The 22,623-nt window shown below is 34.8% G+C and overlaps 1 protein-coding gene, 1 long non-coding RNA gene and 1 pseudogene across 2 annotated transcripts; 2 read left to right on the top strand and 1 right to left on the bottom strand.

Moving 5' to 3' along the window:
* Positions 1 to 4,487: 4,487 nt before the first annotated feature.
* LOC125656076 (putative nuclease HARBI1) lies at positions 4,488 to 7,105 on the top strand (annotated as a pseudogene).
* Positions 7,106 to 7,453: 348 nt separating this feature from the next.
* On the bottom strand, positions 7,454 to 10,044 carry LOC130046620 (uncharacterized). The gene is made up of 6 exons (XM_056145238.1): positions 9,433 to 10,044; positions 8,864 to 8,911; positions 8,494 to 8,532; positions 8,267 to 8,314; positions 7,959 to 8,030; positions 7,454 to 7,655 (listed from the first exon to the last, which is right to left on the bottom strand). Exons 1-6 carry the CDS (start codon positions 9,839 to 9,841, stop codon positions 7,468 to 7,470), a joined length of 804 nt encoding a protein of 267 aa, XP_056001213.1. The 5' UTR covers positions 9,842 to 10,044; the 3' UTR covers positions 7,454 to 7,467.
* Positions 9,441 to 20,995, top strand: LOC125656077 (uncharacterized). Its single transcript, XR_008797255.1, has 3 exons — positions 9,441 to 9,568; positions 17,065 to 17,172; positions 20,547 to 20,995. It is a non-coding gene; the product is annotated as an uncharacterized LOC125656077 (long non-coding RNA).
* Positions 20,996 to 22,623: the final 1,628 nt, after the last annotated feature.

Consider the following 22,623-nt stretch of genomic DNA (forward strand, 5'->3'; position numbering starts at 1 on the left):
AACGTTCTGCTCGAAAAAATTTCAGTCGTATGGAGACATTATCATTGCTGGTGAAGGGTTGCAAAACTTAGGACTATGCTAGGCGCTTACGGTCTTTGAGCAGGGAGGGATCTTTATTGTGCCACACCTGCTGAGACACGGGGTCTCAGTTTTTGCGGTCTCATCCGAAGGACCGCCCCATGTAGTCGCCTCTTTCGACAAGCAAGGGATACTGGAGACCTATTCTAATCCGGATCCCCACAGAACAACATTATACAAAGTTCGATATATTGATTTGATTGCTAAAGGGACGATGATTTATCCAACCTATAGAAAAACCTGCACTGAGGCAATGACCGAAATAAGTCAGAAACTAAAGATGATATAATTCTTAGGTCAGGGAAAAGAATTTGACTTTATCCGTATACATGGAGATGGATATCGTACAAAATTGTGTGGTTGAGAGTATGACAATGCTCATTGTCATTCATCCCAACTCACATAATAGTGATTACAATGCTTGAAACCTGAAATCAAAAACAGAAAGAAAATTTGGTAGCAAAATTAAATTTTTAGAAAACTCTAAAAGTTGCATATTCTGCATGTCTTGTTACTCAACAAGCAATCGAGTCTGCATTTGCATTTTCAGCCAAACGACAAGTGACAGAATCTGCTATGATAATCGAATGGTAGATTTATGACTGCCATTTAATTGCCAATAACCTACCATCATATCGGAATATATGACTGTTTTGAATATTTTTTTGAATTTCTCTTTCAAATCGTATCAGACAACTCATCGTTTTTTCAAGGGCAAACAGGCTTGTCAAATCATACTCTCAGGGCACATGTGCCTCAGCTATGAATGGCAAATGGATATATCACCTAAGCACCTCACGTTTGAAATGACTGTGCGCCATCTGACAAAAGGTACTGAGTTAATCACACCATTATTCATGTCAGGTCACTGCATGTGGAACTTGAAAAAACAATGCGATTATAAATTCTGAATTAATACTGCCTGCAAGCATATCTATTACAAATAATTCAGTAATTCATAAATACACTTCGCCTTAATGCCAGACAACTTGATATAATTGTAAATAAAGCATTACGTTCTTGGAAGCAAAATACATGTTTGCAAATGTTCATTTTGTGTTTGTGAGATTCTTAAAGTTTTTCATTTTTTAAGGCAGCCCCATCCTCATGTGACTTATCAATATTAATGGCTAAAAGTGGAAAAACTTTATTAATTTCCACTCAGTATAGTTTAATTCAATTAATAACCAAAGAAAATGTATATGTCACCACCTCTTTAAAGATGTCAGACATACAAAAACAGAAGTATACATCAACATCAGAAAATCACACATTTTCGTTAAACAGAATATTAAAAATAGATAAAAACTTGTTGAATTGACAAAATTTAAATATCAACAGTTTTAAAAAAAAAACCTGCTAATTCATAAATGTGTATAGATTAATTGTGGATATTAGGGAAACCAAAGTATAATAGACATCCAGTAGAGGAAATTCCAGCATAGGAGTTATTGGCCTTGACAACATTTTTTTAATCATAAATAATTGATTATCTATGAAAAATATAAACTTTTGCAGTATTATTAGTTTACCAGATACTTTATTAAATCCAGTGAATAGCATTCCTTAGAAAGATATATTTCTATCAGGTGCAAAGTTCAATTTATTAAGATTTTTGCAAAACCCTATAACATCACATGAGGATCGATCAACCTTAACAATACTTTAATGACAAATTTCATGTTTTTGCCCCAAAACTTGAAAACGTATCCATGCATTAATGTCAAACAATATAATTTACATTCAGAGGGCTACATACTTTCAGAAATCAATTGTTTCAAAGGTGTATAATATCTATTCATAATCTGAAGAAGTTTTGCATTTTTTCGGTGATTTTTAAAGGAAAAAAAATCATGTTTTATACCCAGAATTAGTAAATGTCCCTATAAATCTATGTGAAACATTTTGTCAATTAAAGGGTTACATAAGTTTAAATAATACTGTGTTTACAAATGGCAATGAAATCTAAATCGGATCTGAAGACCTTTTCCAGTTTTCGACTATAATTTTTACAAATTGTAGGGTTTTACCCCAAAACTCGAAAATGTCTCCATGAAAACAATCTGATTTATTCTTAAAGGTTTAGATACGTTCAGAAAATAAGTATTTTCAAAGGTCCATATTATCTATAAAGGATCTGAGGAAGTTTTCAATTTTCGGCATTTTTTAAAGCAAAAATCATGCTTTAGCCCCAAACATTGTACATGCCCCATATATTTATGTCAAATAACTTGATATATAATCAAAGGGTTGCCTACGTTCATAAAATACTCGTTTGCAAATGTCAATGACATCTATATCGGATATGAAGAGTATTTCCAGTTTGCAGCTATTATTTTTACAAATTTTAGGTTTTTGCCCTAAAAATGGAAAAGGCATCCAGGTAAACAATCTGAGTTATAGTTGAAGGGTTCCGAACTTTCAAAAATTAATTGTTTTCAAATGTCCACATTATCTATATAGGATCTGAAGAAGTTATATATTTTTTTGACAAAATACCTGTTTGCAAATGTCAATGGCATATATATCGGATCTAAAGATTTTTTTCCAGTTTTCAGCTATTATTTCTACAAATTTCATAATTTTTGCCCTAAAACTTGTAAACTCCCCCACGTAGAGATATCAAATAACCTGATTTATAATCAAGGGACTATGTACTTTCACAAAATACTTGTTTGCAAAAATCCCTAGTGCGGAGGGGTCCCCCATTACCTTTACTACCCATTATCTACTAGATTTTGTTTACAATTTGGTATGATAAAGCATCCTAATATTACAAAGACACAAATGTCAAAAAATGAAATGCAAATTTTACCTAAAGAATATTTGAGATGTAATATATAAGATTAGATCGATAACCATACACCTTCAAAATTTTGTAAACAATACAAAACAAATTAAAAAAACTCTATGTTTTTAAGGCTCATTATTACAACTGTATTTCAAACGAACTTGGCATTAACTCCACTTTTAGTAATCGTACTTGTACTTCAGCTGCCCTTTCAAAAGATGAAATTCTTCAAAACCATGCATCAGTTTTAGGCACATTTGGTATCCTAGTTGGTGGGTCGAATGAATATGAGTTACCGTACCTATACTGGATTCTTAAACTACATAAAAACCCTTACAAACGATGATACATCGTTGGATCTAGTAAGTGCTCCACCAAGCCCCTGTTTTGCTCCTAACGAAAGGTTTAACAGCTATGAAGGAGAAACGTCAAATTTACTGTGCGACTACATATGCCAGAAGTGGTGTAAATGAAATGTGGATTCTAGAATATTTTTAATAACTTATAGTAAACTTGAAATCACAAAACTTTTCTCAGATCAACAACATCAAAACCTGTGACATATCAACACTTAACAAGACCATTCTTCACGATGAATTAAAAACTATATTTTTTGATTTGACATCATAGACAGTTGCTTCTTTAACAAAAATGGAAAACAGAAATATGCATATCTAGTGATCAGTCATCCACAAATTTAAGTTGTTAAACACCACTCTGATATCACGCACAAGTATTCTGAAGTTGAAATAAAAAATATATCATAGTTCCTCATTGACAATATCTTCGTGGTCTTTGGTGATCAGGTCTTCCAACAGTCTGTTGGAATTCCCATGGGTACGAATTGTGCTCCTTTGTTAGCTCACCTGTTTTTATATTCATATGAAGCAGAATTTATTTAGAAACTTCTACGTGAGAAGAAAGCTATCTTCCTGTGGCCTTCCAGTCGACATTTAGATTTATTGACGACCTTTTATCTATTAACAATGATAACTTTCATTCATATGTATATTCTAGGTATCCCTGTGAGCTCGAAATAAACGACACCACAGAGTCGTCCACTTCTGCTTTATACTTGGATATTTTATTGAAAATAGATATTAACGGCAAACTAACAACTCAGTTTTACAACAAACGGTACGATTTTAACTTCTCCGTCGTCCACTTCTCATATTTATGTAGCAATATTCCATTATCACCTGCATATGGTGTTTATATCTCTCAACTGATTAGATACGCAAAAGTTTGTTCGGCATATGGTCAGTTTTTCAATCGAGATTAGATATGCAAGAGCTTGTTATGCGTACAGTCAGTTTTTAAATCGAGGTAAGCTACTAATCAACAAGTTGATGGTGCAGGGGTTTCAACAGTCTCGATTGAAGTCAGCATTTCGCAAATTATATAGTCGTTATAACGATCTAGTTCGTCAATACAACCTCGCATTGGGTCAAATGCTGTCTGACGTGTTTCATACCGATTGTTAAGCCGTTCTTCGCACACTAATTTTGACTGCGGATAACTCCGTTTATCTGATCAGGATATAGGGCTCACGGTGGGTGTGACCGGTCAACAGAAGATGCTTACTCCTCCTAGACACCTGGACTGGGTTGCTCAAAACCTTGGTTAAGCTTAACCAGTGGTTAAATCCCTTGTCCACCGGTTAACTTTTAGCCAATGGTTAAATTCAGTTGCTCAAAAGTTAGCCAGTGGTTAAGTTGCCTAACCAGTGGTTAAGTTTTGGCCAAAGTTAGCCATTCTGCAGAGGTGGGTTAAGTCTTTTAACCAGTGGTTAAACATGGCTGCCCGCTTGCTGTTTGATGTTAACCTTGGCAGACGACACAAGAAAACAAGAGTTTACAGACATTTTAATCACGATTTCAATGACAGTGAATACAAAGAAAGGTATAGGTTTAGTAAAGAGTCAGTTAATTTCATCACTGATCTACTAGAACCCGAGTTGTGCCGTCCAACATTGCGCTCATATTCCTTGTCAGCTCTCAGTCAGGTCGAGATGGCTCTACGATATTACGCTACAGGTGATAAAATGAAAGCTATAGGCGATACACTGGGTTTCCACAAGTCAAGTGTTTCTCGAAGTATCCAGGATGTATCCCAAGCCCTGACCGATTTGGCCTCACGTTTTATAAAGTGGCCATCCACAGAAGGATAGAAGTCCAACATCAAGAAGGGCTTTTATGCCATTGCCAAATTTCTTGGTGTGATTGGTGCTATCGATGGTACCCACGTCCGCATCATGGGCCCCAGTGAGCATGAGCCCGTGTATGTGAACCGGAAAGGCTTCCATTCAATAAACACACAGGCCATATGTAATCATGAAGGTGATTATAGTTTATCCAAGTTTTTATCTTTCTTCAATATATTGTATTTAGTATTCCTAAAATAAATAATTAAATGTTCATGAGATAATGAAGACAGGTCATACATTTCATGATATTGAATTTGAATATCAATTATGTCATTCATAATAACTTTTGAAATTAATATACCGGTATATCACCACTAAACATTGATATAAAAATTCATATTCACCAACATAATATTCAAAAATACACAATGACTCACATAAACCTTTAACAGTGGAGAAACACATTCTATCCGTGTCGACAACTTGTAGGCCTATGAAAGAGAGAATAGTGTTTCCCACTTCCGGTAAAAATGAGCTTTCACTCCAACTGTAAATCCCCCCCCCCCCCACTTTACTTCACTTACTTATATATGTAAATACATAATTTGTCACATGTGTACTATATAGTTGGCGATAGTATCATCACTGAATAATTGCATTACTTGTATTTTCGGCACGTACATGTAGTAGCATCGTATGAGGAATGTTAATGTGCCTAAACCAGTGGCGGATTTAAGGTGAATATTTCATCAACTTATACTGTCTAATTTTTGGGTGGGTGGGTGGGTGTGCTCCTTCATTACTGACATTACAATTCAGAACTTTCAAGCATATATTCTTGTTCTCATTCATACCTACTAGCAACTATAAAAAATAGTGGGTCACCCAATATACCTTTGCTTACATATGAAAAACCACATACGGTCATTATCAGTGGTGGCAGATTTTGAGAGGAGCCATGCAGTCCCCCTTACCCCTTTGGACACCCAAATTGGCTGAAAATTTTGGCTTGCACTTGACTTAATTTTATGCATATATATCATAATTACATAAATATATATTTTTAAAAAAAACCCAAAAACAACAACAACAAAACCCAACTTTCTGTCCTGCTGGTAGTAAAATAATGAAACTTCAAGCAAGCCCCACCTTTACTCCTTTTCCTTACTTACAGGCCGATTTATCAACATTGTTGCCAAGTGGCCAGGGTCCAACCATGATTCTTTTATTTTTCGAGAATCAAATATTGGAACATATTTCGAAGCGCATCATAAAGGGATTGATGTGGATGGACTACTGATTGGTGACAGTGGATATGCATGCAGCAAATATATGGTGACTCCCTTTCTACGACCCAAGACTGAGTAAGTGATTCAAGTTCCGGTGGGGGGTGGGGTGGGGGTTAATTTAAGACCAAACCAGAATCAGATGCTGAGATTTCCTAATTCAAGAGAGGAAATGTTATGGAGTCAATTCCTCAATTCAAATTATCGATTTCATATTTCAATACAATTACCTCACACAGAAAAGTTGTATTTGTCGTCAAATGTATTATGTAGGTCTCAGATGAAATACAATGATGCACATACACACACAAGGGCAGTGATTGAGCGAAGTTTCGGGTGGCTGAAGCGACGATTTATGGTCCTTCATGGAGAAATTAGGGTATTTCGATATGCACATGCTATGTACTTTATTTGTTTGACAACTCTTCAATGATAAATCAAATTGTAGATAAAATTTACTATTTTTTCCAAATGCTTGCTTCACAAACTATTTGGAACTGCATTCAATTTCGAATTTATTTAAAAGTTGAGAGATCAATGTTTTAAATTAATTTACATTGTATTATGAAATTGTGCATTTTTACATGTTAGATTTTCATGTGTTCTCTTTTCTAGTGTAAACCGGATCGTGCTGCAAAAATAATTGTAGCTTGTGCTGTGCTGCACAACATTGCTTTAGAGAGGAAAGATTGTATGGATGATTTGGAGTGTGAACATTCAGATGAGCCACATGTTTCAGATAATATTGTAGTGGAACCAAGAAACAACAATGTCAGACAGTTCATTGTTCAAAATTATTTTTAATTATAGTCAGTATAATTGCTACTTTTAACTCCACCCCCAAGTGAGGTATCCCATGGGCCTCATTGCTCACCTGATTCACCTTCAACCTGTCATTGTTTACCTGTTGTGATTTTCAAAAAACTTTTTTTTCATCAATATTTATTCCCATAACATTTTTACCCCCATATTGTGCCCTTAACCTAGCCCCAGAGGATCACAACATAACTGAAAATGAATTCACATAACAAAGAGATCCAGCAACACCAATATGACTAACATATATATATACATGTGGAAATTTTACAGACAAACAGATGACAGACAACATGATCAGAATAGCTTACTACAGGTGAATTTTACTGTGTGTCGAGCCACTTAATATACTACATCTCATTTTCTGTTGGCTTAGATGGTAATTCCATCTGCAGTTTTTTAATTTCTAATGCAACTTTTTCTTTCTGCAATATAATAAGTTCTTTCATTAGCAAGATCCTCTCCCTATCCTCTCTCAATACACTTTTCTGAAGATCTTGCATACTTTCCTGACCAATTTTCCTCTTCTTTGTTTTACCTAAAAAAATCAATGTACATCAATCCAATAGTATACTTAGATGTTCATTAATTGTTTATATTTGAAATATGTTTTCGAGTTTCCAAATTTCGTTTTTGTTAAATATACTTATTACATTATGTAGTTTTTTTTATTATTGTATAATTCAATTTTTTTTTTCACTTAATTCTTTGCAGTGAGACAATTTGATTTGCAATTTTTCACTATAAAATAATTTTGGGATACAGTGAACCATTTTTGTAAGTAGTGTTAGACTTGCACTATTGATGTCTTTAACATTAGACATTGCTTTATATACAATACCTGTTTCATTATTCTTTGAGCTGATCAAGGTCCCAGAACTTGATAATGTAACATCATATGTTACAGATGTCCCTAAAATAAAATTCAATTTTAAATACTGAATTATTTGACAGTTATAACCTTTGCTTTGCAATACATGCACACTTGAGAGCGCCCTTAGTAACCTCTCCCAATTGCCCCAGTGCTATAAATCTTTAACCTCCATTCTTACAGAAAAGTAAATATAGATCTGGTATTATGCACTACATTCATGTATTAAGTATTATGTATGTCATATGATCTTACATATTTATCATTGTTAAACTTACCTTCCAAATTTTCTGGGAGTTGAAGAATTGTCTCTGTACTACCTTGGCCTATGAATTTCAAATATTGCTAATTACTATATAAATATTGTTAATTTGTAATTATATTTAATAATTTAATATATATATATATATATAGATGTACAATGTTTTTATTATATTTATATCACCATTGGTCTTGTTAAAATGTTATATGCTAAAATAAACTTGTTGTAAACATATTGCATTACCTTCAAAGGTGACTGTCTCTTCATTGATGATTTGAAAACCTAGATTGTGTGAAATTGATAAAGAAAATTTATTACCATCATAAAGAAACTTTTACATCATCAATGCATAACTTTACAAGCAATTGGTATGTTATAACAGAAACTGACAATAAACAAGAGAAATAGGTGAAGTCAATGGGAAGGAGTTTACATGTTTGAATCACCTATTTGTTGGCCCTTTTTCATGCTGTTCAAAGTTTAGGGGCCACAATAAGGGTCAATTGTTGAACATGTTTTAAAAATGTGCCCCCCCCCCCCCGCTTTCCTTTGTCAAAAGGAACAATTAAATTACTTATAACTCAAAAAAGCCATTTCAGAGTAAAAATCTTACCTGAACTCTCAGCTTTCTCTAACATACATGTAGGTATAGCTGGTACTTCTGGATTAAATAAAAAACAAAAGTGTGTAAATAACAAAACATTTAAATATCTGATTGAAATATATTTCGTGTGTATGTTTCTAAATTAAATTTACACGAAGTACTATATTTGAACATTGTTCGTTGGGATATTGTAGTTTATACATTATAGGAAATTATGATACTAGGTGCAAAACACTCATGGGGCGAAAAAAGAAGTTTCCGTGACCTTCACATTGCTAATGCATCAAGTACGATTACTCGGCAGCAGTCGGTTATATGGACTGTAAATTTCAGTTTTAAAATTAGATAGGATGTACGTGTATGGAATATACTTCAACTGTTGTTAATGATGAGTTTTTTCCTGAATATTATCAGTGAATTACAACTCTGAAGTTCGGTCTATCGTCGGATAGCCCATGGAAGACGTGTATTGCAGACGAACACAAGTTACGAATTTCCTCTGCCATAGTTACTCAATGTTCTTGGATAATGTTCTTGGGCAAATTACAAAAGAGTGGTTAAGCGAATAATAATCTTACCTTGGATTATGAGGCCTCCGACCTCAACTCCTCCCCCGATCCCAATAAAGTTGGGGGAATCGTGGTGGATATCTAATATTTTTTGCGACACCGGATCAATTGGCTGAGGAGGCGGACCGCCCCCGGTTTTGACACGGTGAGTCTTCTGGAGGTGTTTCTCCACTTTTGCCTTCGAGCAGGCCTTTCTATATTTTTCCTTTACCTGGTCTATCGAACGCACTACCCCCGACCCTCTGGAATTGACAGCGTCCGTAATATGTCGCCACACAGCAGCTTTTTTAGCATTAGTAACTTGGTTTGTCTGTTTAGACTTGAGCAAACTTAAATGTTCTTCAACTAGTTCCACTAGAAATAGTGTCTCCTCTGGTGAGAAATTCTCACTTCGTTTTTTGTTTGTGTTGGTAGCCATTATTGTTTACATATACAGACGACAGATGTTGCATTGTGGGATACTAACCACTGGTTAAAGTACTAAACCGTTGGTTAGTAAGTCCTAGGGCTAAACTCACTTTGAGCAACAGAATTTTGACCAGTGTTTAGATACCCAGTGGATAGTAAATTTACCCACTGGTTAGCTTAACCAGTGGTTAAATTTAACCAAGGTTTTGAGCAACTGGGTCCTGATCCCACCTCTGGTGTGTCCAGGGGTCCGTGTTTGCCCAACTATCTATTTTGTATTGCTTATAGGAGTCATGAGATTGATCACTGTTCGTTATCTTCACCTTGCATTGAAAAACAAGTTGATAGTACAGGGGTTTCAACAGTCTCGTTTAAAGTAAGTATTTCGCACATTCTGTGGTCGTTATAACAATCTATTATGCCAATACAACCTATCAATGGGTCAAATGCTGTCTGACGTGTTTCATACCGATTGTTAGACCGTTCTTGGCACACTGATTTTGACTCCATTTACCTGATCGAGAGATAGGGCACACGACAGGTGTGACCAGTCGACAGAGGATGCTTATACCGTATAATTGGTACCGTTTAAGTTTTACATTATGACCCCTGGGTCAAAGCCTCTGCTGGTGGACTGTTAGTCCCCGAGGGTCTCTACAGCCCAGTAGCTACATACTTCGTTACTAGCTTGAAAATACGGATGTATATTTAATTGCTGTTATAAAATTTAGAAATTCATTTCAAAATTAAGGATTATCTCCCTCACGCATAGCTCTTATCCTTAGACGAATTTGATTCCACTTTTTTGGCACACTGTTTTTTCCTATAATAGCTCTAAAACTTCATAGTTATTTCGGATTTCAACATTTCGGTTGACCATCACTGAAGAGACATTATTAATCGAAATGCGCATCTGGTGCATCAAAATTGGTACTGTATGACTTTTACATTACTCCTCCTAGGCACTTGATTCCACCCCTGGTGTGTCCAGGGATCCGTGTTTGCCCAATTATTTATGTTGTATTGCACATGGAATTGATGAGATTGATCACTGTTTGTTATCTTCACCTTCCATGTAATGAATTTCTGTCATGATGAATAACTTCTTTTAGGGAAAATGTTTTACAGAGATGATACAGTAGATCTTGATCGTAAAAGTGGGAAAAAATATGATAATAATGCTGAATCAGTTTCGTTATCTTATTATCTTGGCAACGAGTGAATACGTTAAATTCTAAAGGAATTTTGCGTATTTCTGAGATGATCGTCGTATTATCAAACTAAATAAAGACAATTATCTGATTGCATCTCTGCACTTTTTTATACAATAAAGTATCTGATTGCGTCTTGGCACTTTCCTTTACACAAGTCTCTGATTGATGAAAGAACTACAACTTCATTTGCAGGAAAGCTAGTTTTGTTCTGGTATTTTGTTTTAAAAAGTCAGTGCTCAAATCAATAATCATACGCGGAATGGAGATAATAAACGGAATGGAGATTATAAAGTCATTCGATTTCTATCAAGGAAAATGACAACGACCCTTGATTGATTTTACTCTCCTTGCAAATTACAAAATCTGTATTTCTGAAGTAAGTTTCAAATAGAAAATATGGATACATGATCCAACCTTAGATATTTTTATGTAGTTGCGACACTGAAATTTTAACAATTAGCTTCATATTTGATTGTGACACACACACACACACACACACACACACACACACACACACACACACACACAGAGAGAGAGAGAGAGAGAGAGAGAGAGAGAGAGAGAGAGATTTTTCAACGCCAAACATCTTTCAGAAAAGATTATTGTCCTACGGTTGTTCTAATGCTCTTATTTCCAAAACCTGTGCCATTGGGTCGAATGCTTCCTGACGTGCTTAGGCCGTTCTATACATACTGATTTTGACTACGGATTACTCCATTGACATGTATAAGGTTTAGGGCTCATGGCGAATGTGACCGGTTAACACGGGTGGGGTGTTTGGGTTGAACATCCGATTCCATCTGTGGGTGTTGTGTTTAAAAGGGTCTAATATTGCTCTACTCGTAATTTTTGTATTTTTGATTAGGGTCTATAAGATTGTTCAGTGTCCACTATCGTCATATGTTCATACCCGGCGATGCAAAATAAAACAGCTATTCAATATCAATACAATGCGCATGGCCCAGCGTGGCGAAAAGCCGTACTTCAAAGTTTGTTAACACGAGACAGAAGAAAGCCTTTAATCTGACAAATCTTTCATGAGAACTAATGAGCTAAAACTTCTTTATAAATGTTTTGAATTATGTGCAGCCCCTTTTGTCGTCCTTTTCGGATTGTTCATTAAAAAGAAAACTTTATTTTAGCAGATTTCACCGATGTGAAAGATTTTTTAATAAAACAATGATTAAATCCCATGAGGTAAAATTCTCAAGATTTTTTTTTTTTCATTTTCAAACCAGTATTGATATTTTCACGTTTCACAGAAGGAAATATGTCTTTAAAAATCAGTGTGTCGGATCAAGGTAAGAAATATAATCTGCATTCTCAGAATGTTTAGAAAGCTGACATTAAAAAGAACCATTGAAAGTCATGCAACATCAATTTATGTATCAGTAGCCTATCTCAGTTAAAATGATCATATACAAAACATGCTCTCGTGTATCGAGTCAGTTGAGAGACATAAACACCAAATGCACAAAATAATAGAATATTGCTACATGAAATTCGTTCTACTTCCCCACTTGAAAAATGAACAGACGAACAAGGAACACAGAGTGAACTCCAAGTAATTGGTTTGTGAACGATGAACGAAACTTGATGTATGGTTAGTGAACAATGACATGTGAGTGAATCCAAGACGCGAACAGAGCCCAAGTGCTGCCGCACAATCCGTGAATGTCTCATGAATGTCAGATTGTTGCTTTATTCGGAATGTACGGATGTTTCCTCACATTGTTTCTCTGACATGTTTCATACTAATTGTTAAGCCGTTCTTGGCACACTGATTTTGACTATGAATAACTCCATTTACCTGATCAGGATATAGGGCTCACGACGGGTGTGACCGGTCGACAGGGGACGTTTACTTCTCCTAGGCACCTGATCCCACCTCTCGTGTGTCCAGGGGTCCGTGTTTCCCCAACTATCTATTTTGTATTGCTTATAGGAGTTATGAGATTGATCACTGTTCGTTATCTTCACCTTTCATTGTGCGAAATTCATAATCAAGGTAAAAAAAGATACAAGTACCTAAATTTAATCAAGGAAGAAATTATCAATGAAGAAATTTGTAGCGTCGATATCATCAGACTAAATTATTCTCTATATTGCTTTTTTGCTCTGGAGAAAAGAGACAACTGAGATCAATGTTATGTATTGAAAAAGATGATACATGTAAATGCATATGCATTATATTTTCAAAAGAAACACTTTTATATAAACGCTATTTAAACCAGTCCTAGTCAGCATACGATTAAGAGGCTGTCTACGATTGAACCATGCAAATTGCTGTTGATGGACATGTGTCGTAATTTCATGAAACTTGGTATATATGCTTTAAATAACATAACTTGAACGTAAAAATAATTATTTTTATTCCGCACGATCGGTAACCATGGAAACGAGAAACACTTGGTTTTCCCCATTTCTATATTTAGATCTATTGAAAAAAAATCAGACAATGTACTCTTCTTTTTGGTTTATTGCTAAATCCATGTCTTGCAATTTAATGATACCTATTTCATGATATTACGGAGACAAATAGGAATATTAATAACACATAAATAACCAGATTTTAATACACAGTGCATTAAATTATCAAAGTTTTAAGATGAAGGAAATACGGAAATTTTACCAAATTTCACCTATTTGCACTGAAACAGGTATAGTTGCCCAAGAAACGCTTCAATAGACATCATATTTGATACATGTGTAGAACCTATCAATTTCTAATACACGTTAAAGGGAATTTGGTTACAAATGAAATTTAGTGGTATATTGGGGGGGGGGTATGCAAGGGGAAAAAAGGGGGGGGGTGTAATAATGTCGGTTGTGTAGAGTTAAAATCTTCAGATAACGTAATAATATCATTGCACATGTGATGCATGAAGGGTGAAAATTATTGTGTGTTGTATTTTGACCCAATATTGGAGGGAGAGTGGTTATTTTAAAAAAAAAAAATTCCACCATTACCTTCCACTAATAAATGCTACATTTATTGTAGTCAGATACAAGAATCGTGTATTCAAAGCGTTTTTGCATTCTATCAAATTCAGCAGGCAATTACAACATATGATATATCTCTCATGTTTTAAATTCACTCTGCATATGTAGTTTTATTGTACTTGTAAGTAAAGCCATTAAGGATGGGGGGGGGGGTGATATTCCACTGTAAGTCAGGCAATGTCAAAAGTTGAAGAACGCCGCTTGCAAGATCATGAAAGACACATTCATTATAAACATACAGATTTAATCATTGCAATTCTTTTTTCTTCTTTTTTTTTTTTTTTTTTTGTAACTTTCAACTGAAACTATTGGCAAAAAATATCCCAAAGTATAACATTCAATTTTTCTGTACATTTATTAAAAAAAGGGAAAGCACAAGTGTGATTTTTAGGAAATCTGACATCTAGAAAATCCTGAGAGATATAAAATAACCTCCAAGCAGTAGATATTTATTTCAACCTAAAGGATTATAACCTAATAAAAAAATTAAAACATTTCTCCTTAACCACGTATGAGTTCAGTTGTAGATAATATATATTGGATAATAATTGGCTACATTCAATTGCGACAATATCACTGATGACATTCTGAAGGTTTTCGTCATTTTCTGGACCCCTCCCCCCCCCTTTCACCATGTAAATACAAGGAAAGTAATTGTTTGGTTCCTTGGAAAGTAGGGGCATGGCTGTCTTACTTCGGAAAACATCTGCAAAATACAAAAAAAAATTCTTATTATCTCATGAGTTTGCCTCTGGTTAGGACCCCTAACCCGGTCATATAGAAAACCCAGACATATTAGCATCACACATGTGTTTTGAACTTTAAATAACCAGAAAATTTATTATAATATTTAGAGGTTTTATGGGTAAGTTTCACCATTAATTACAATTACAACAGCTCACCCTTTGGTATTAAAATCCTCCTTGCAATTTTTCACTGTTTTTATTGCACAATAATATGCATATGCATCTCTTTTAATCATTAAATTTGAATTTAGAGACCGAAATAAAGATTTACATTTCATTGTGAGAAAATTCTATCTCAAATGAGTATGCACTGATGTATTCTTTGTGATCTAATGAAATTAAAATTTGATAATTAATTGATTTATAGACGGTGTTTCTTTTTCTAGTGTTCTCATAAAAAACAATATTTCATGGGTCAAGTTGTCTAAACAAGGGGTGAGTTGCTTAAATATGGCTTGCCTGAAGCATAAAACTGAAAGTAACACAAGATGTGTTGTGAAACACTAATGGCAACAAAGAACAATAAACAAGGTCAAAAATGTTGATACCAAAAGAGAGGTCTTGTCACAAGGATTGTTGATATGAAATATTACAGTCTATCATTCACCCAGTTTTACAATTTGGGTCAAATTCCAAATTTAAGAAGGTCAAAAACTTTAGCACAAAAAGTAACTTGACCTGTAACCCATTGATATGAATGCATGTATAAATTTTCAAATCAATAGTTGCAGACACGTTGCCAAAAAAAGTCATGAAAAATGTTAATGCACAGATGCACACACAGGCTGAGGCCAGATAAAATAATGTGTGGTTCTGGTTACACTCCCTTGAAAAATAGGGTAGGTAGGTAGGTATTCTTTTTCATTTTTTAAATTATTTTTTTTAATGATAGATTTTAGATGGAAACATAATTTTCTTTTAATTTCACGTCTTTGCATGTACCATTTATATATGGTGTGATGTACATGTATATACCTATCAAACTTTGTAGGGATCTTCCTAGTTTTGACAATTCTTATATATTTATTTCAAATAAAAAAATAAATACCAGGGTAAAAAATCAGTGCAATTGCCAAAATCATGTTTTTGAACATGAAAGTAGGAAATGATATTTCAACTAGAGTACTTACTGTTTTCAAGCCCTTCCAAGTTTATAAATCTATTCAACTTTTTTCAAAAATAAGGAGGGTGATCGCTTAGTATAGTCAACCAACCTGAAATATGCACTATTGTTTATGTAAGCACTCTTTAGTTCTAAGTCACTTTCTGTCTATTGTAATGGCTAGCTGAAAATACACCATTTTTGCATGAAATCGATGTGTATATTGTGCTAAAAATAGAACGGCCCATTAGGTGTTAGTTCGGGAGGTACTCATCGATTTTGCCACAACATGTGATATAACTAGTAAAATACTTTTGAAATATCATGAAAAGGTCTGAAAATTTGACAACAGCTTCCATAATAATTTTTTGGTTTTGCATGGTTCTATCGTAGACAGCCTCTTAATCAAACATTAGGGGGAAAAACCACTCTGGATAATTCACGAAGTTGTGCAGCATGCTTGACAGAGAATTTTTACTTGACCGATTGAGTTGATACAATACAGGGACATTTAAATTCTAAACTTAAAACATATATTAAGTTCAAATGTGTGTGTTTTTTAAAGAGAGAATCATTTGTCAATTATCAAAAATTGTGGTTGCCGAAAAAGCTTCAGCAGTTTCAAAATCTCATATCATAAATCAATCATTGAAACTGCTATATACAGAAATATACCAGCACATCCTAGAATATGTTCAGATTGTGGGTGATGAAATGTATTTTCTGTTGTGTTGTGATAAGTTTAATTTTAAAAGACTAGAAATGTTAAAGGTAATGTATAGGTATTACATACATATTAAGGTTTTCAATCTCTTTTTAACTCTTGGGTGAATACAGATGTATGAATATTCTCGAAACCTAACTTTTGATACAAAGTGGAACAAATCTGCGGGGATTTTTTTTCTTTTTGAATAACTCTTTCATGAATGAACTGTGTATGCGTATGGACATATAAATAGCAATAATATTAATGACTATATGAATATATGTTCCCTGTGAATCGTTCCTTGGCACATTTAGTCGCTGATCAACTAAGTTGTACTCAATTCCAATGTTTATATATGTCTATGTCCCTAGGGACCCATTATTTGGCAATATTAAACTATCATTCATCAGTATCTGTATAATCAATGTGACCAGGGTTTAGGTATGCTGTTCATTGTTTTAGTGTGTGCGCCACTAGGAAGATATATCAGGGAGAAAATGAGCAGTATTCACTGACCGGCGTACAAATGATTTTATCGACACCTAGCCATCTTCAGCACAAACCATCAAGGTATTGCCAATATATAGTGATACAATGTGTATATTCAGCTAATGTTAGCGGTAGACTGGTAAGCATAGCAATACTTACATTGATATCAATTAATCATATGCGAATTCATAATCTAAAACTAATATGCTTTTTAAACCATGCTGCAAAGTTATAATATTGCAATTGGTGAAATACTGCAAGGTAAATAAATGTTATGGTAAATGTGATGTAGACAAATGTGTGTTGCGAGTTTAGATTTGAATATATAAATATTTCACCTGTACAATGCACACACATTTTGCTTATAGGAGTTATGAGATTGATCACTGTACGTTATCTTCACCTTTCAATTAAGGGTTTTTTTACTAAAATGATTTACATTGATATAAGAGATGTCAATATATGGCGCTGAGTTATTCCCAATTTGGGAATTATTACATTTATATATATCGTCGAATTCTATTAGTTGATAATGTTACAAGTCCTATTTGTGATCCATTGAGCTACTTTTAAACATTTGCGCATTTTCTTTTCTTTTCTTTTACTAAAGAATACGCCGTTTTATTATAAATATTATTTCGCTTCTATAATTTAAATTTAATTCATTTCAAGAACAAGTGCTTTGAATTCAATGACTGAAAGTTTGGACAAAAGGTTGAAAAAGTCGGGTGTGGACTTAGAAATAGAATAAATCAAAATTCGGAAACTGTATGCTCCATAATGTAGATTAAAACTAACTCAACTATAATCTATGCATTGAATGTATGTTTCATTTAAATAAATTTCATTCTAATAATACTTTTGATTTTTATATTTAAATTCTGCTTTCATTTTCATGGAAATTCCCAGTCATTGAAATAGACGTACTATATATATCAAGATTCATATACGCGTATTGTTCACAACTGCAGCATATTCATAAGAAAATCAATGTTACAATTAGTAGATATATCAACGACAGAAACACTAGAAAAGTAAATAATGTAAATCCAAAGAAAACCAAATTACACTCTGTATTGTAGTCCCCGAACAGTTGCACATACAAGAGGAAAATAATAAGTTTCCTATCATTTTCTATCACCTTTAAAATCATTTGCCTTTTCATGATAAATTCAGAAGATCAGGACGTCATCCCGGTATCAGAATCATATTCATGATGTTTTCACGCTGAGAAAGAATAGTTTGGTTTCGTAATTAGCGCTGTAATGAGATCCAAAATTATTAGAAACTAGTTCAAAATTCATTGTCTGTGCAGTAGGGGATTCTCACAGTTAATTATTATAAATGTACCTTAAACGAACAGCGTACAACAAAAAAGATAACCCATGTTCACATCAGCGACACAAAACAATGTTACAAGTAAAGAGACACGATACCACAATACCGGAAGTACAAGAGAAATCAGTCTCTTCTGTCTCCAGCGAAATGCACTTCTATTATTGCAATGTTTCTTTTTTACTTTTGTCATTATTGGGCGTTTTCCAACGGAAACCCATCTATCACCCCCCCCCCTACTTCTTGTTATTATGGTCTCTTAATCACAAACAATACACATCTGACATATTGAAATATGAGAGTCACAGTTAAAGTTTTTGACAGGTAGACAAACAGGTGCACAAATAGACAGTCAGGACAAAACCAATATGCCTTCGATCTTCGATACGGGAGTATAAAAAGGAATAAGACACAAAACGAAATGTTGTAACGTATACAAAAGTGGTATTTTCTCGTGATTTTGTCAGCTCTTCACATTGCTCTACTTCGTTATTGTTACGTCGTATGGTCTGACAATGAATGTTTAGTCCTCACCTGTACCCATGTGCCCCACAAGTGAACAATGCATCTGCCTCCTGTCGTAACAGTTCGTGTGCCCCACAAGTGGACAATGCATCTGCCTTCTACCGTAACAGTTCCTCGGTATTTCCTGTATCCATATTACTTTTTGTTTGTGTCTTATATTCATACATGTAGAATCAAGGAAGGAGAGACTTCTCACGACTTAACCTTTTTGACATTTACCATTATCTGTTATTTTCAGTCATTATCAGAGTTGAAATTCTATCAATTTTATAATGATTTAATTTTCAACTGCAACCTGTCAATATTGTAAATATTGCCTGACGTGGTTCATTGCAATTGTTAACTTAGACAATTCTTTATATGCTGATTTTAACGACGGCTCTCCCCTTTTACCGGATCAGGATAAAGGGTCCACGGTGGATATGAACAGTTTCTAGGGGATACATACCATTCCTGGTCACTTGATATCACCCTTAATGTGTCCAGGGTGTTTTTATTATAGCGGTTAAATTATGAACATCTCGTTATAACCTATTGAACAAAAATTGCTAACATCGATAATGTCTCATAGTAAAAGCGGGGGTATCATCCCAAATTTAGAGTTTTCCTGTATCTCAAAAAACTAAAACCAACAAACGAAACTTTCATGTCGATGAGTTCATTTAAATGATATGCAGAAAAGGGGATCCGACTTCTTAGCTAAGGGACATCAGAGACGCAGAAGTCTTTCCTTAACATTTTTTTAATTCATGAAGACTTTAAAATGCTCTGCTAAAGCAAAGTTGTTTATATCAACAGTTTGAACCTTTTGATATTTATTAACAAATTATCTACTTTTAAAAAAAGTAAGAGATTATTGGAACTAGTCCCAGTCTTCATGAGATAAGTTATTGAAGCATGTCTGTCCAAAACTACGATGAAAAGGTGAAGATAACGAACATTGATCAATCACATGAATCCTATAAAGAATAAAGAATTACGTCCTCCTAGGCACCTGATCCCACCTCTGATGTGTCCAGGGGTCCGTGTTTGCCCAACTATCTATTTTGTATTGCTTGTACGAGTTATGAGATTGATCACTGTTCGTTATCTTCACCTTGCACGGGTAGGGCAAATACAAACTCCCAGAAACACCAGATGCAGGATCAGGTAACTAGGAGGAGTAAGTTTCCCCTGTGGATCAGTTACACCCAACGTCAACCCTGCATCTTGACCATGTAAACGGAGTACTCATACGATTTGTCAATGTCACTTTACGGGGAAAATATGCACAACATTTAAAGGAAGAAGAGCTTGTCGACCGTCCCCTGTCGACCGGTCTCACCCGCCGTGAACCCTATATCTTGATCAGGTAAACGGAACAATCTATAGTTAAAATCAACGTGTAAAGAATGACCTAACAATTGACATGAAACACGTCAGACGGTATATACCGGTAATCTCAAAATATTTCGAAATAGGTTATTGAGTCCAATTTGTTGAATTTGATGATACGTGAGCATCCTACTTAAGTGAAAGTCCATCGTTATGTATTTCTGTCAGCAAAACATATGTAAACATGTTTCATACTCATCTGCATTGTTTTGTTTTCAAAGGGCGATGAGATGGCTTGGAACAGCAGTGTGGTGGACAAGGGCTCGGTAATGCATTCCTTAGCATGGGATACGACCCTACACAGGGTATTATCGGCATCCCTCTCTGTATCCGGCACGGTCTTTAATCTCACAGCTATTGTTGTGATAGTCATCCGAAGACTCTACAAACAAAATTCATTTATATTCGTGTTGAATTTCTTTGTTGGAAATCTGTCGATGTGTTCGCTGGCTCTACCTCTACATTTCTCGCTTTCCTATTCATCACTGCAAAAGGCCGATGTTACCTGTGTAGTCTCTGGATATGTCTACTTTAGTTTGGCTGGAAACTCGTTATTGCATATTATATTAATTTCCTTAAACAGATATTTACAAATTGTGCGATTCAATCATTACAAAAGAATATTCAGCACCCGGAATACACGTATTATTTTGGTGTTCGCCTGGCTTTTAAATCCAGCAATTTACATACTGCCCATGACAGGAGTATGGGGAAACTTCAGGTTTGATTCCTTGCGATTTATCTGTAATCCATTGATCAGCAATGATGGATTTCGACAGTTTGCAATTGTTCTAGCAACAATTATCACCATTCCTACTATTTCGTTTTGCTACATCGGAATCATACAGAAAACAAGATCCAGTGGCAGGCGGGTAAACACCACCACAAGTGGAAGCGTACAGCGACTGCAGAACGAAAAACAATTGATTCGATCAGTTTTTGTGATGATCACACTCTCTTCTATTTTGCTTATTCCATTCTTTGTTTCATTCCTTGTGGACCCCAGAATGGAATTGATCGGCCCTTGGTTTCACTGCTTTGCTTTTTATTTAGGACTGTCATTTTGTTCGGTTAATACGTTGACTGAATCTATACTGAATCAGCAGCTGAAAACATCTTTTCTGAGTCTTTTGGGGCGATGTTTCGAAGGAAAGAGAGCAGAGACCTTAGCAATATCAGACACTGGGGTAAATACAACATCTTAATCACACCGGAAATATTTCATGTATGCGCACTTTTATAACAATTGACAACGCCCTGCTATATCCGCGCAAAGATGTTCTGAAGCTGAATAGATGCTATTAAAATGATTTTCCAGTTCATTAATAGTGATATATGTGTGGGTCCTGATAATAAATTTGTGGAGTGTTTGCAAATTAAGATTCACAACAGTTGAAATATCTCTGGAAAGAGATTGTGATCTTTTATATATGATATGTTTTGAATTCTTATTGGGCAGAATTTATTCCGTAGTGGAGAAAATATTTGACATTCAATCCAACAGTCAGATACATCGACCATATATGAGAACGAAAGGTGAAAATAATGAACCTAATCACTCCAATAAGCAGTAAAAATTAGAGAGTTGGGCAAAAACGGACTTAGGGACACACCAGATGTTGGATCAGGTAACTAAGCATCCCATGTTGACCGATCATACCGCCGTGAGTCCTATATCTTGATCAGGTACAAATTAAAAACTAAACAGCATGACAATGGGGTGGCCCTGGTTTTTCTATCGTCAACTTCCCATATTTATGTAGTAATTCAAGTATTGCCTGTACATGATGTTTATGCCCCTTAACCGATTTGATATACGAGAACATGATCTGCAGATGTTCAATTTTAAAACAAGTAGATTGATATTACAGAAATTTCAACAGTCTCGTGCTGATTCATACCATTTGCTAGCTCTGTCTCTAAATATTGATTTCGACTACGATCTACTTCTTGGGTGAAGATAGAGGGGTCACGCCGGGTGTGATCAGTCAATGGGGGATTCTCACTACTTCTCGAAACCTGGGTCCATCTTTGGTGTGTCCACGTTTCCATTTTGTTCTGTTCTGTATGTTGTATTTTATATGATTTATGAGATAAATCACTGTTCTGTGTGCTCATTATCTCCTTAGTATGTGACATATACAACTGTACAATGAAAGGTGAAGATATCGGACATTGATCAATCTCATAACTCCTATAAAGAATACAAAATAATGAGTTGGGCAAACATGGATCTCTGGATATACCAGAAGTGGGATCATGTGCCTAGGATTAGTAAGCATCTTCGGTCCACCGGTC

The sequence above is a fragment of the Ostrea edulis genome, chromosome 7 (genome assembly GCF_947568905.1).
Source record: "Ostrea edulis chromosome 7, xbOstEdul1.1, whole genome shotgun sequence".
NCBI classification, from domain to species: Eukaryota; Metazoa; Mollusca; class Bivalvia; order Ostreida; family Ostreidae; genus Ostrea; species Ostrea edulis.

Excerpts from the sequence above, each read along its gene's own strand:
- LOC130046620 (XM_056145238.1), bottom strand. The coding sequence starts at position 9,841 with ATGGCTACCAACACAAACAAAAAACGAAGTGAGAATTTCTCACCAGAG. Across the intron at positions 8,533-8,863 it reads AGAGAAAGCTGAGAGTTCAG|GTTTTCAAATCATCAATGAA; the intron begins GTAAGATTTTTA and ends CACACAATCTAG. Across the intron at positions 7,656-7,958 it reads CTCAAAGAATAATGAAACAG|GTAAAACAAAGAAGAGGAAA; the intron begins GTATTGTATATA and ends TGATTTTTTTAG.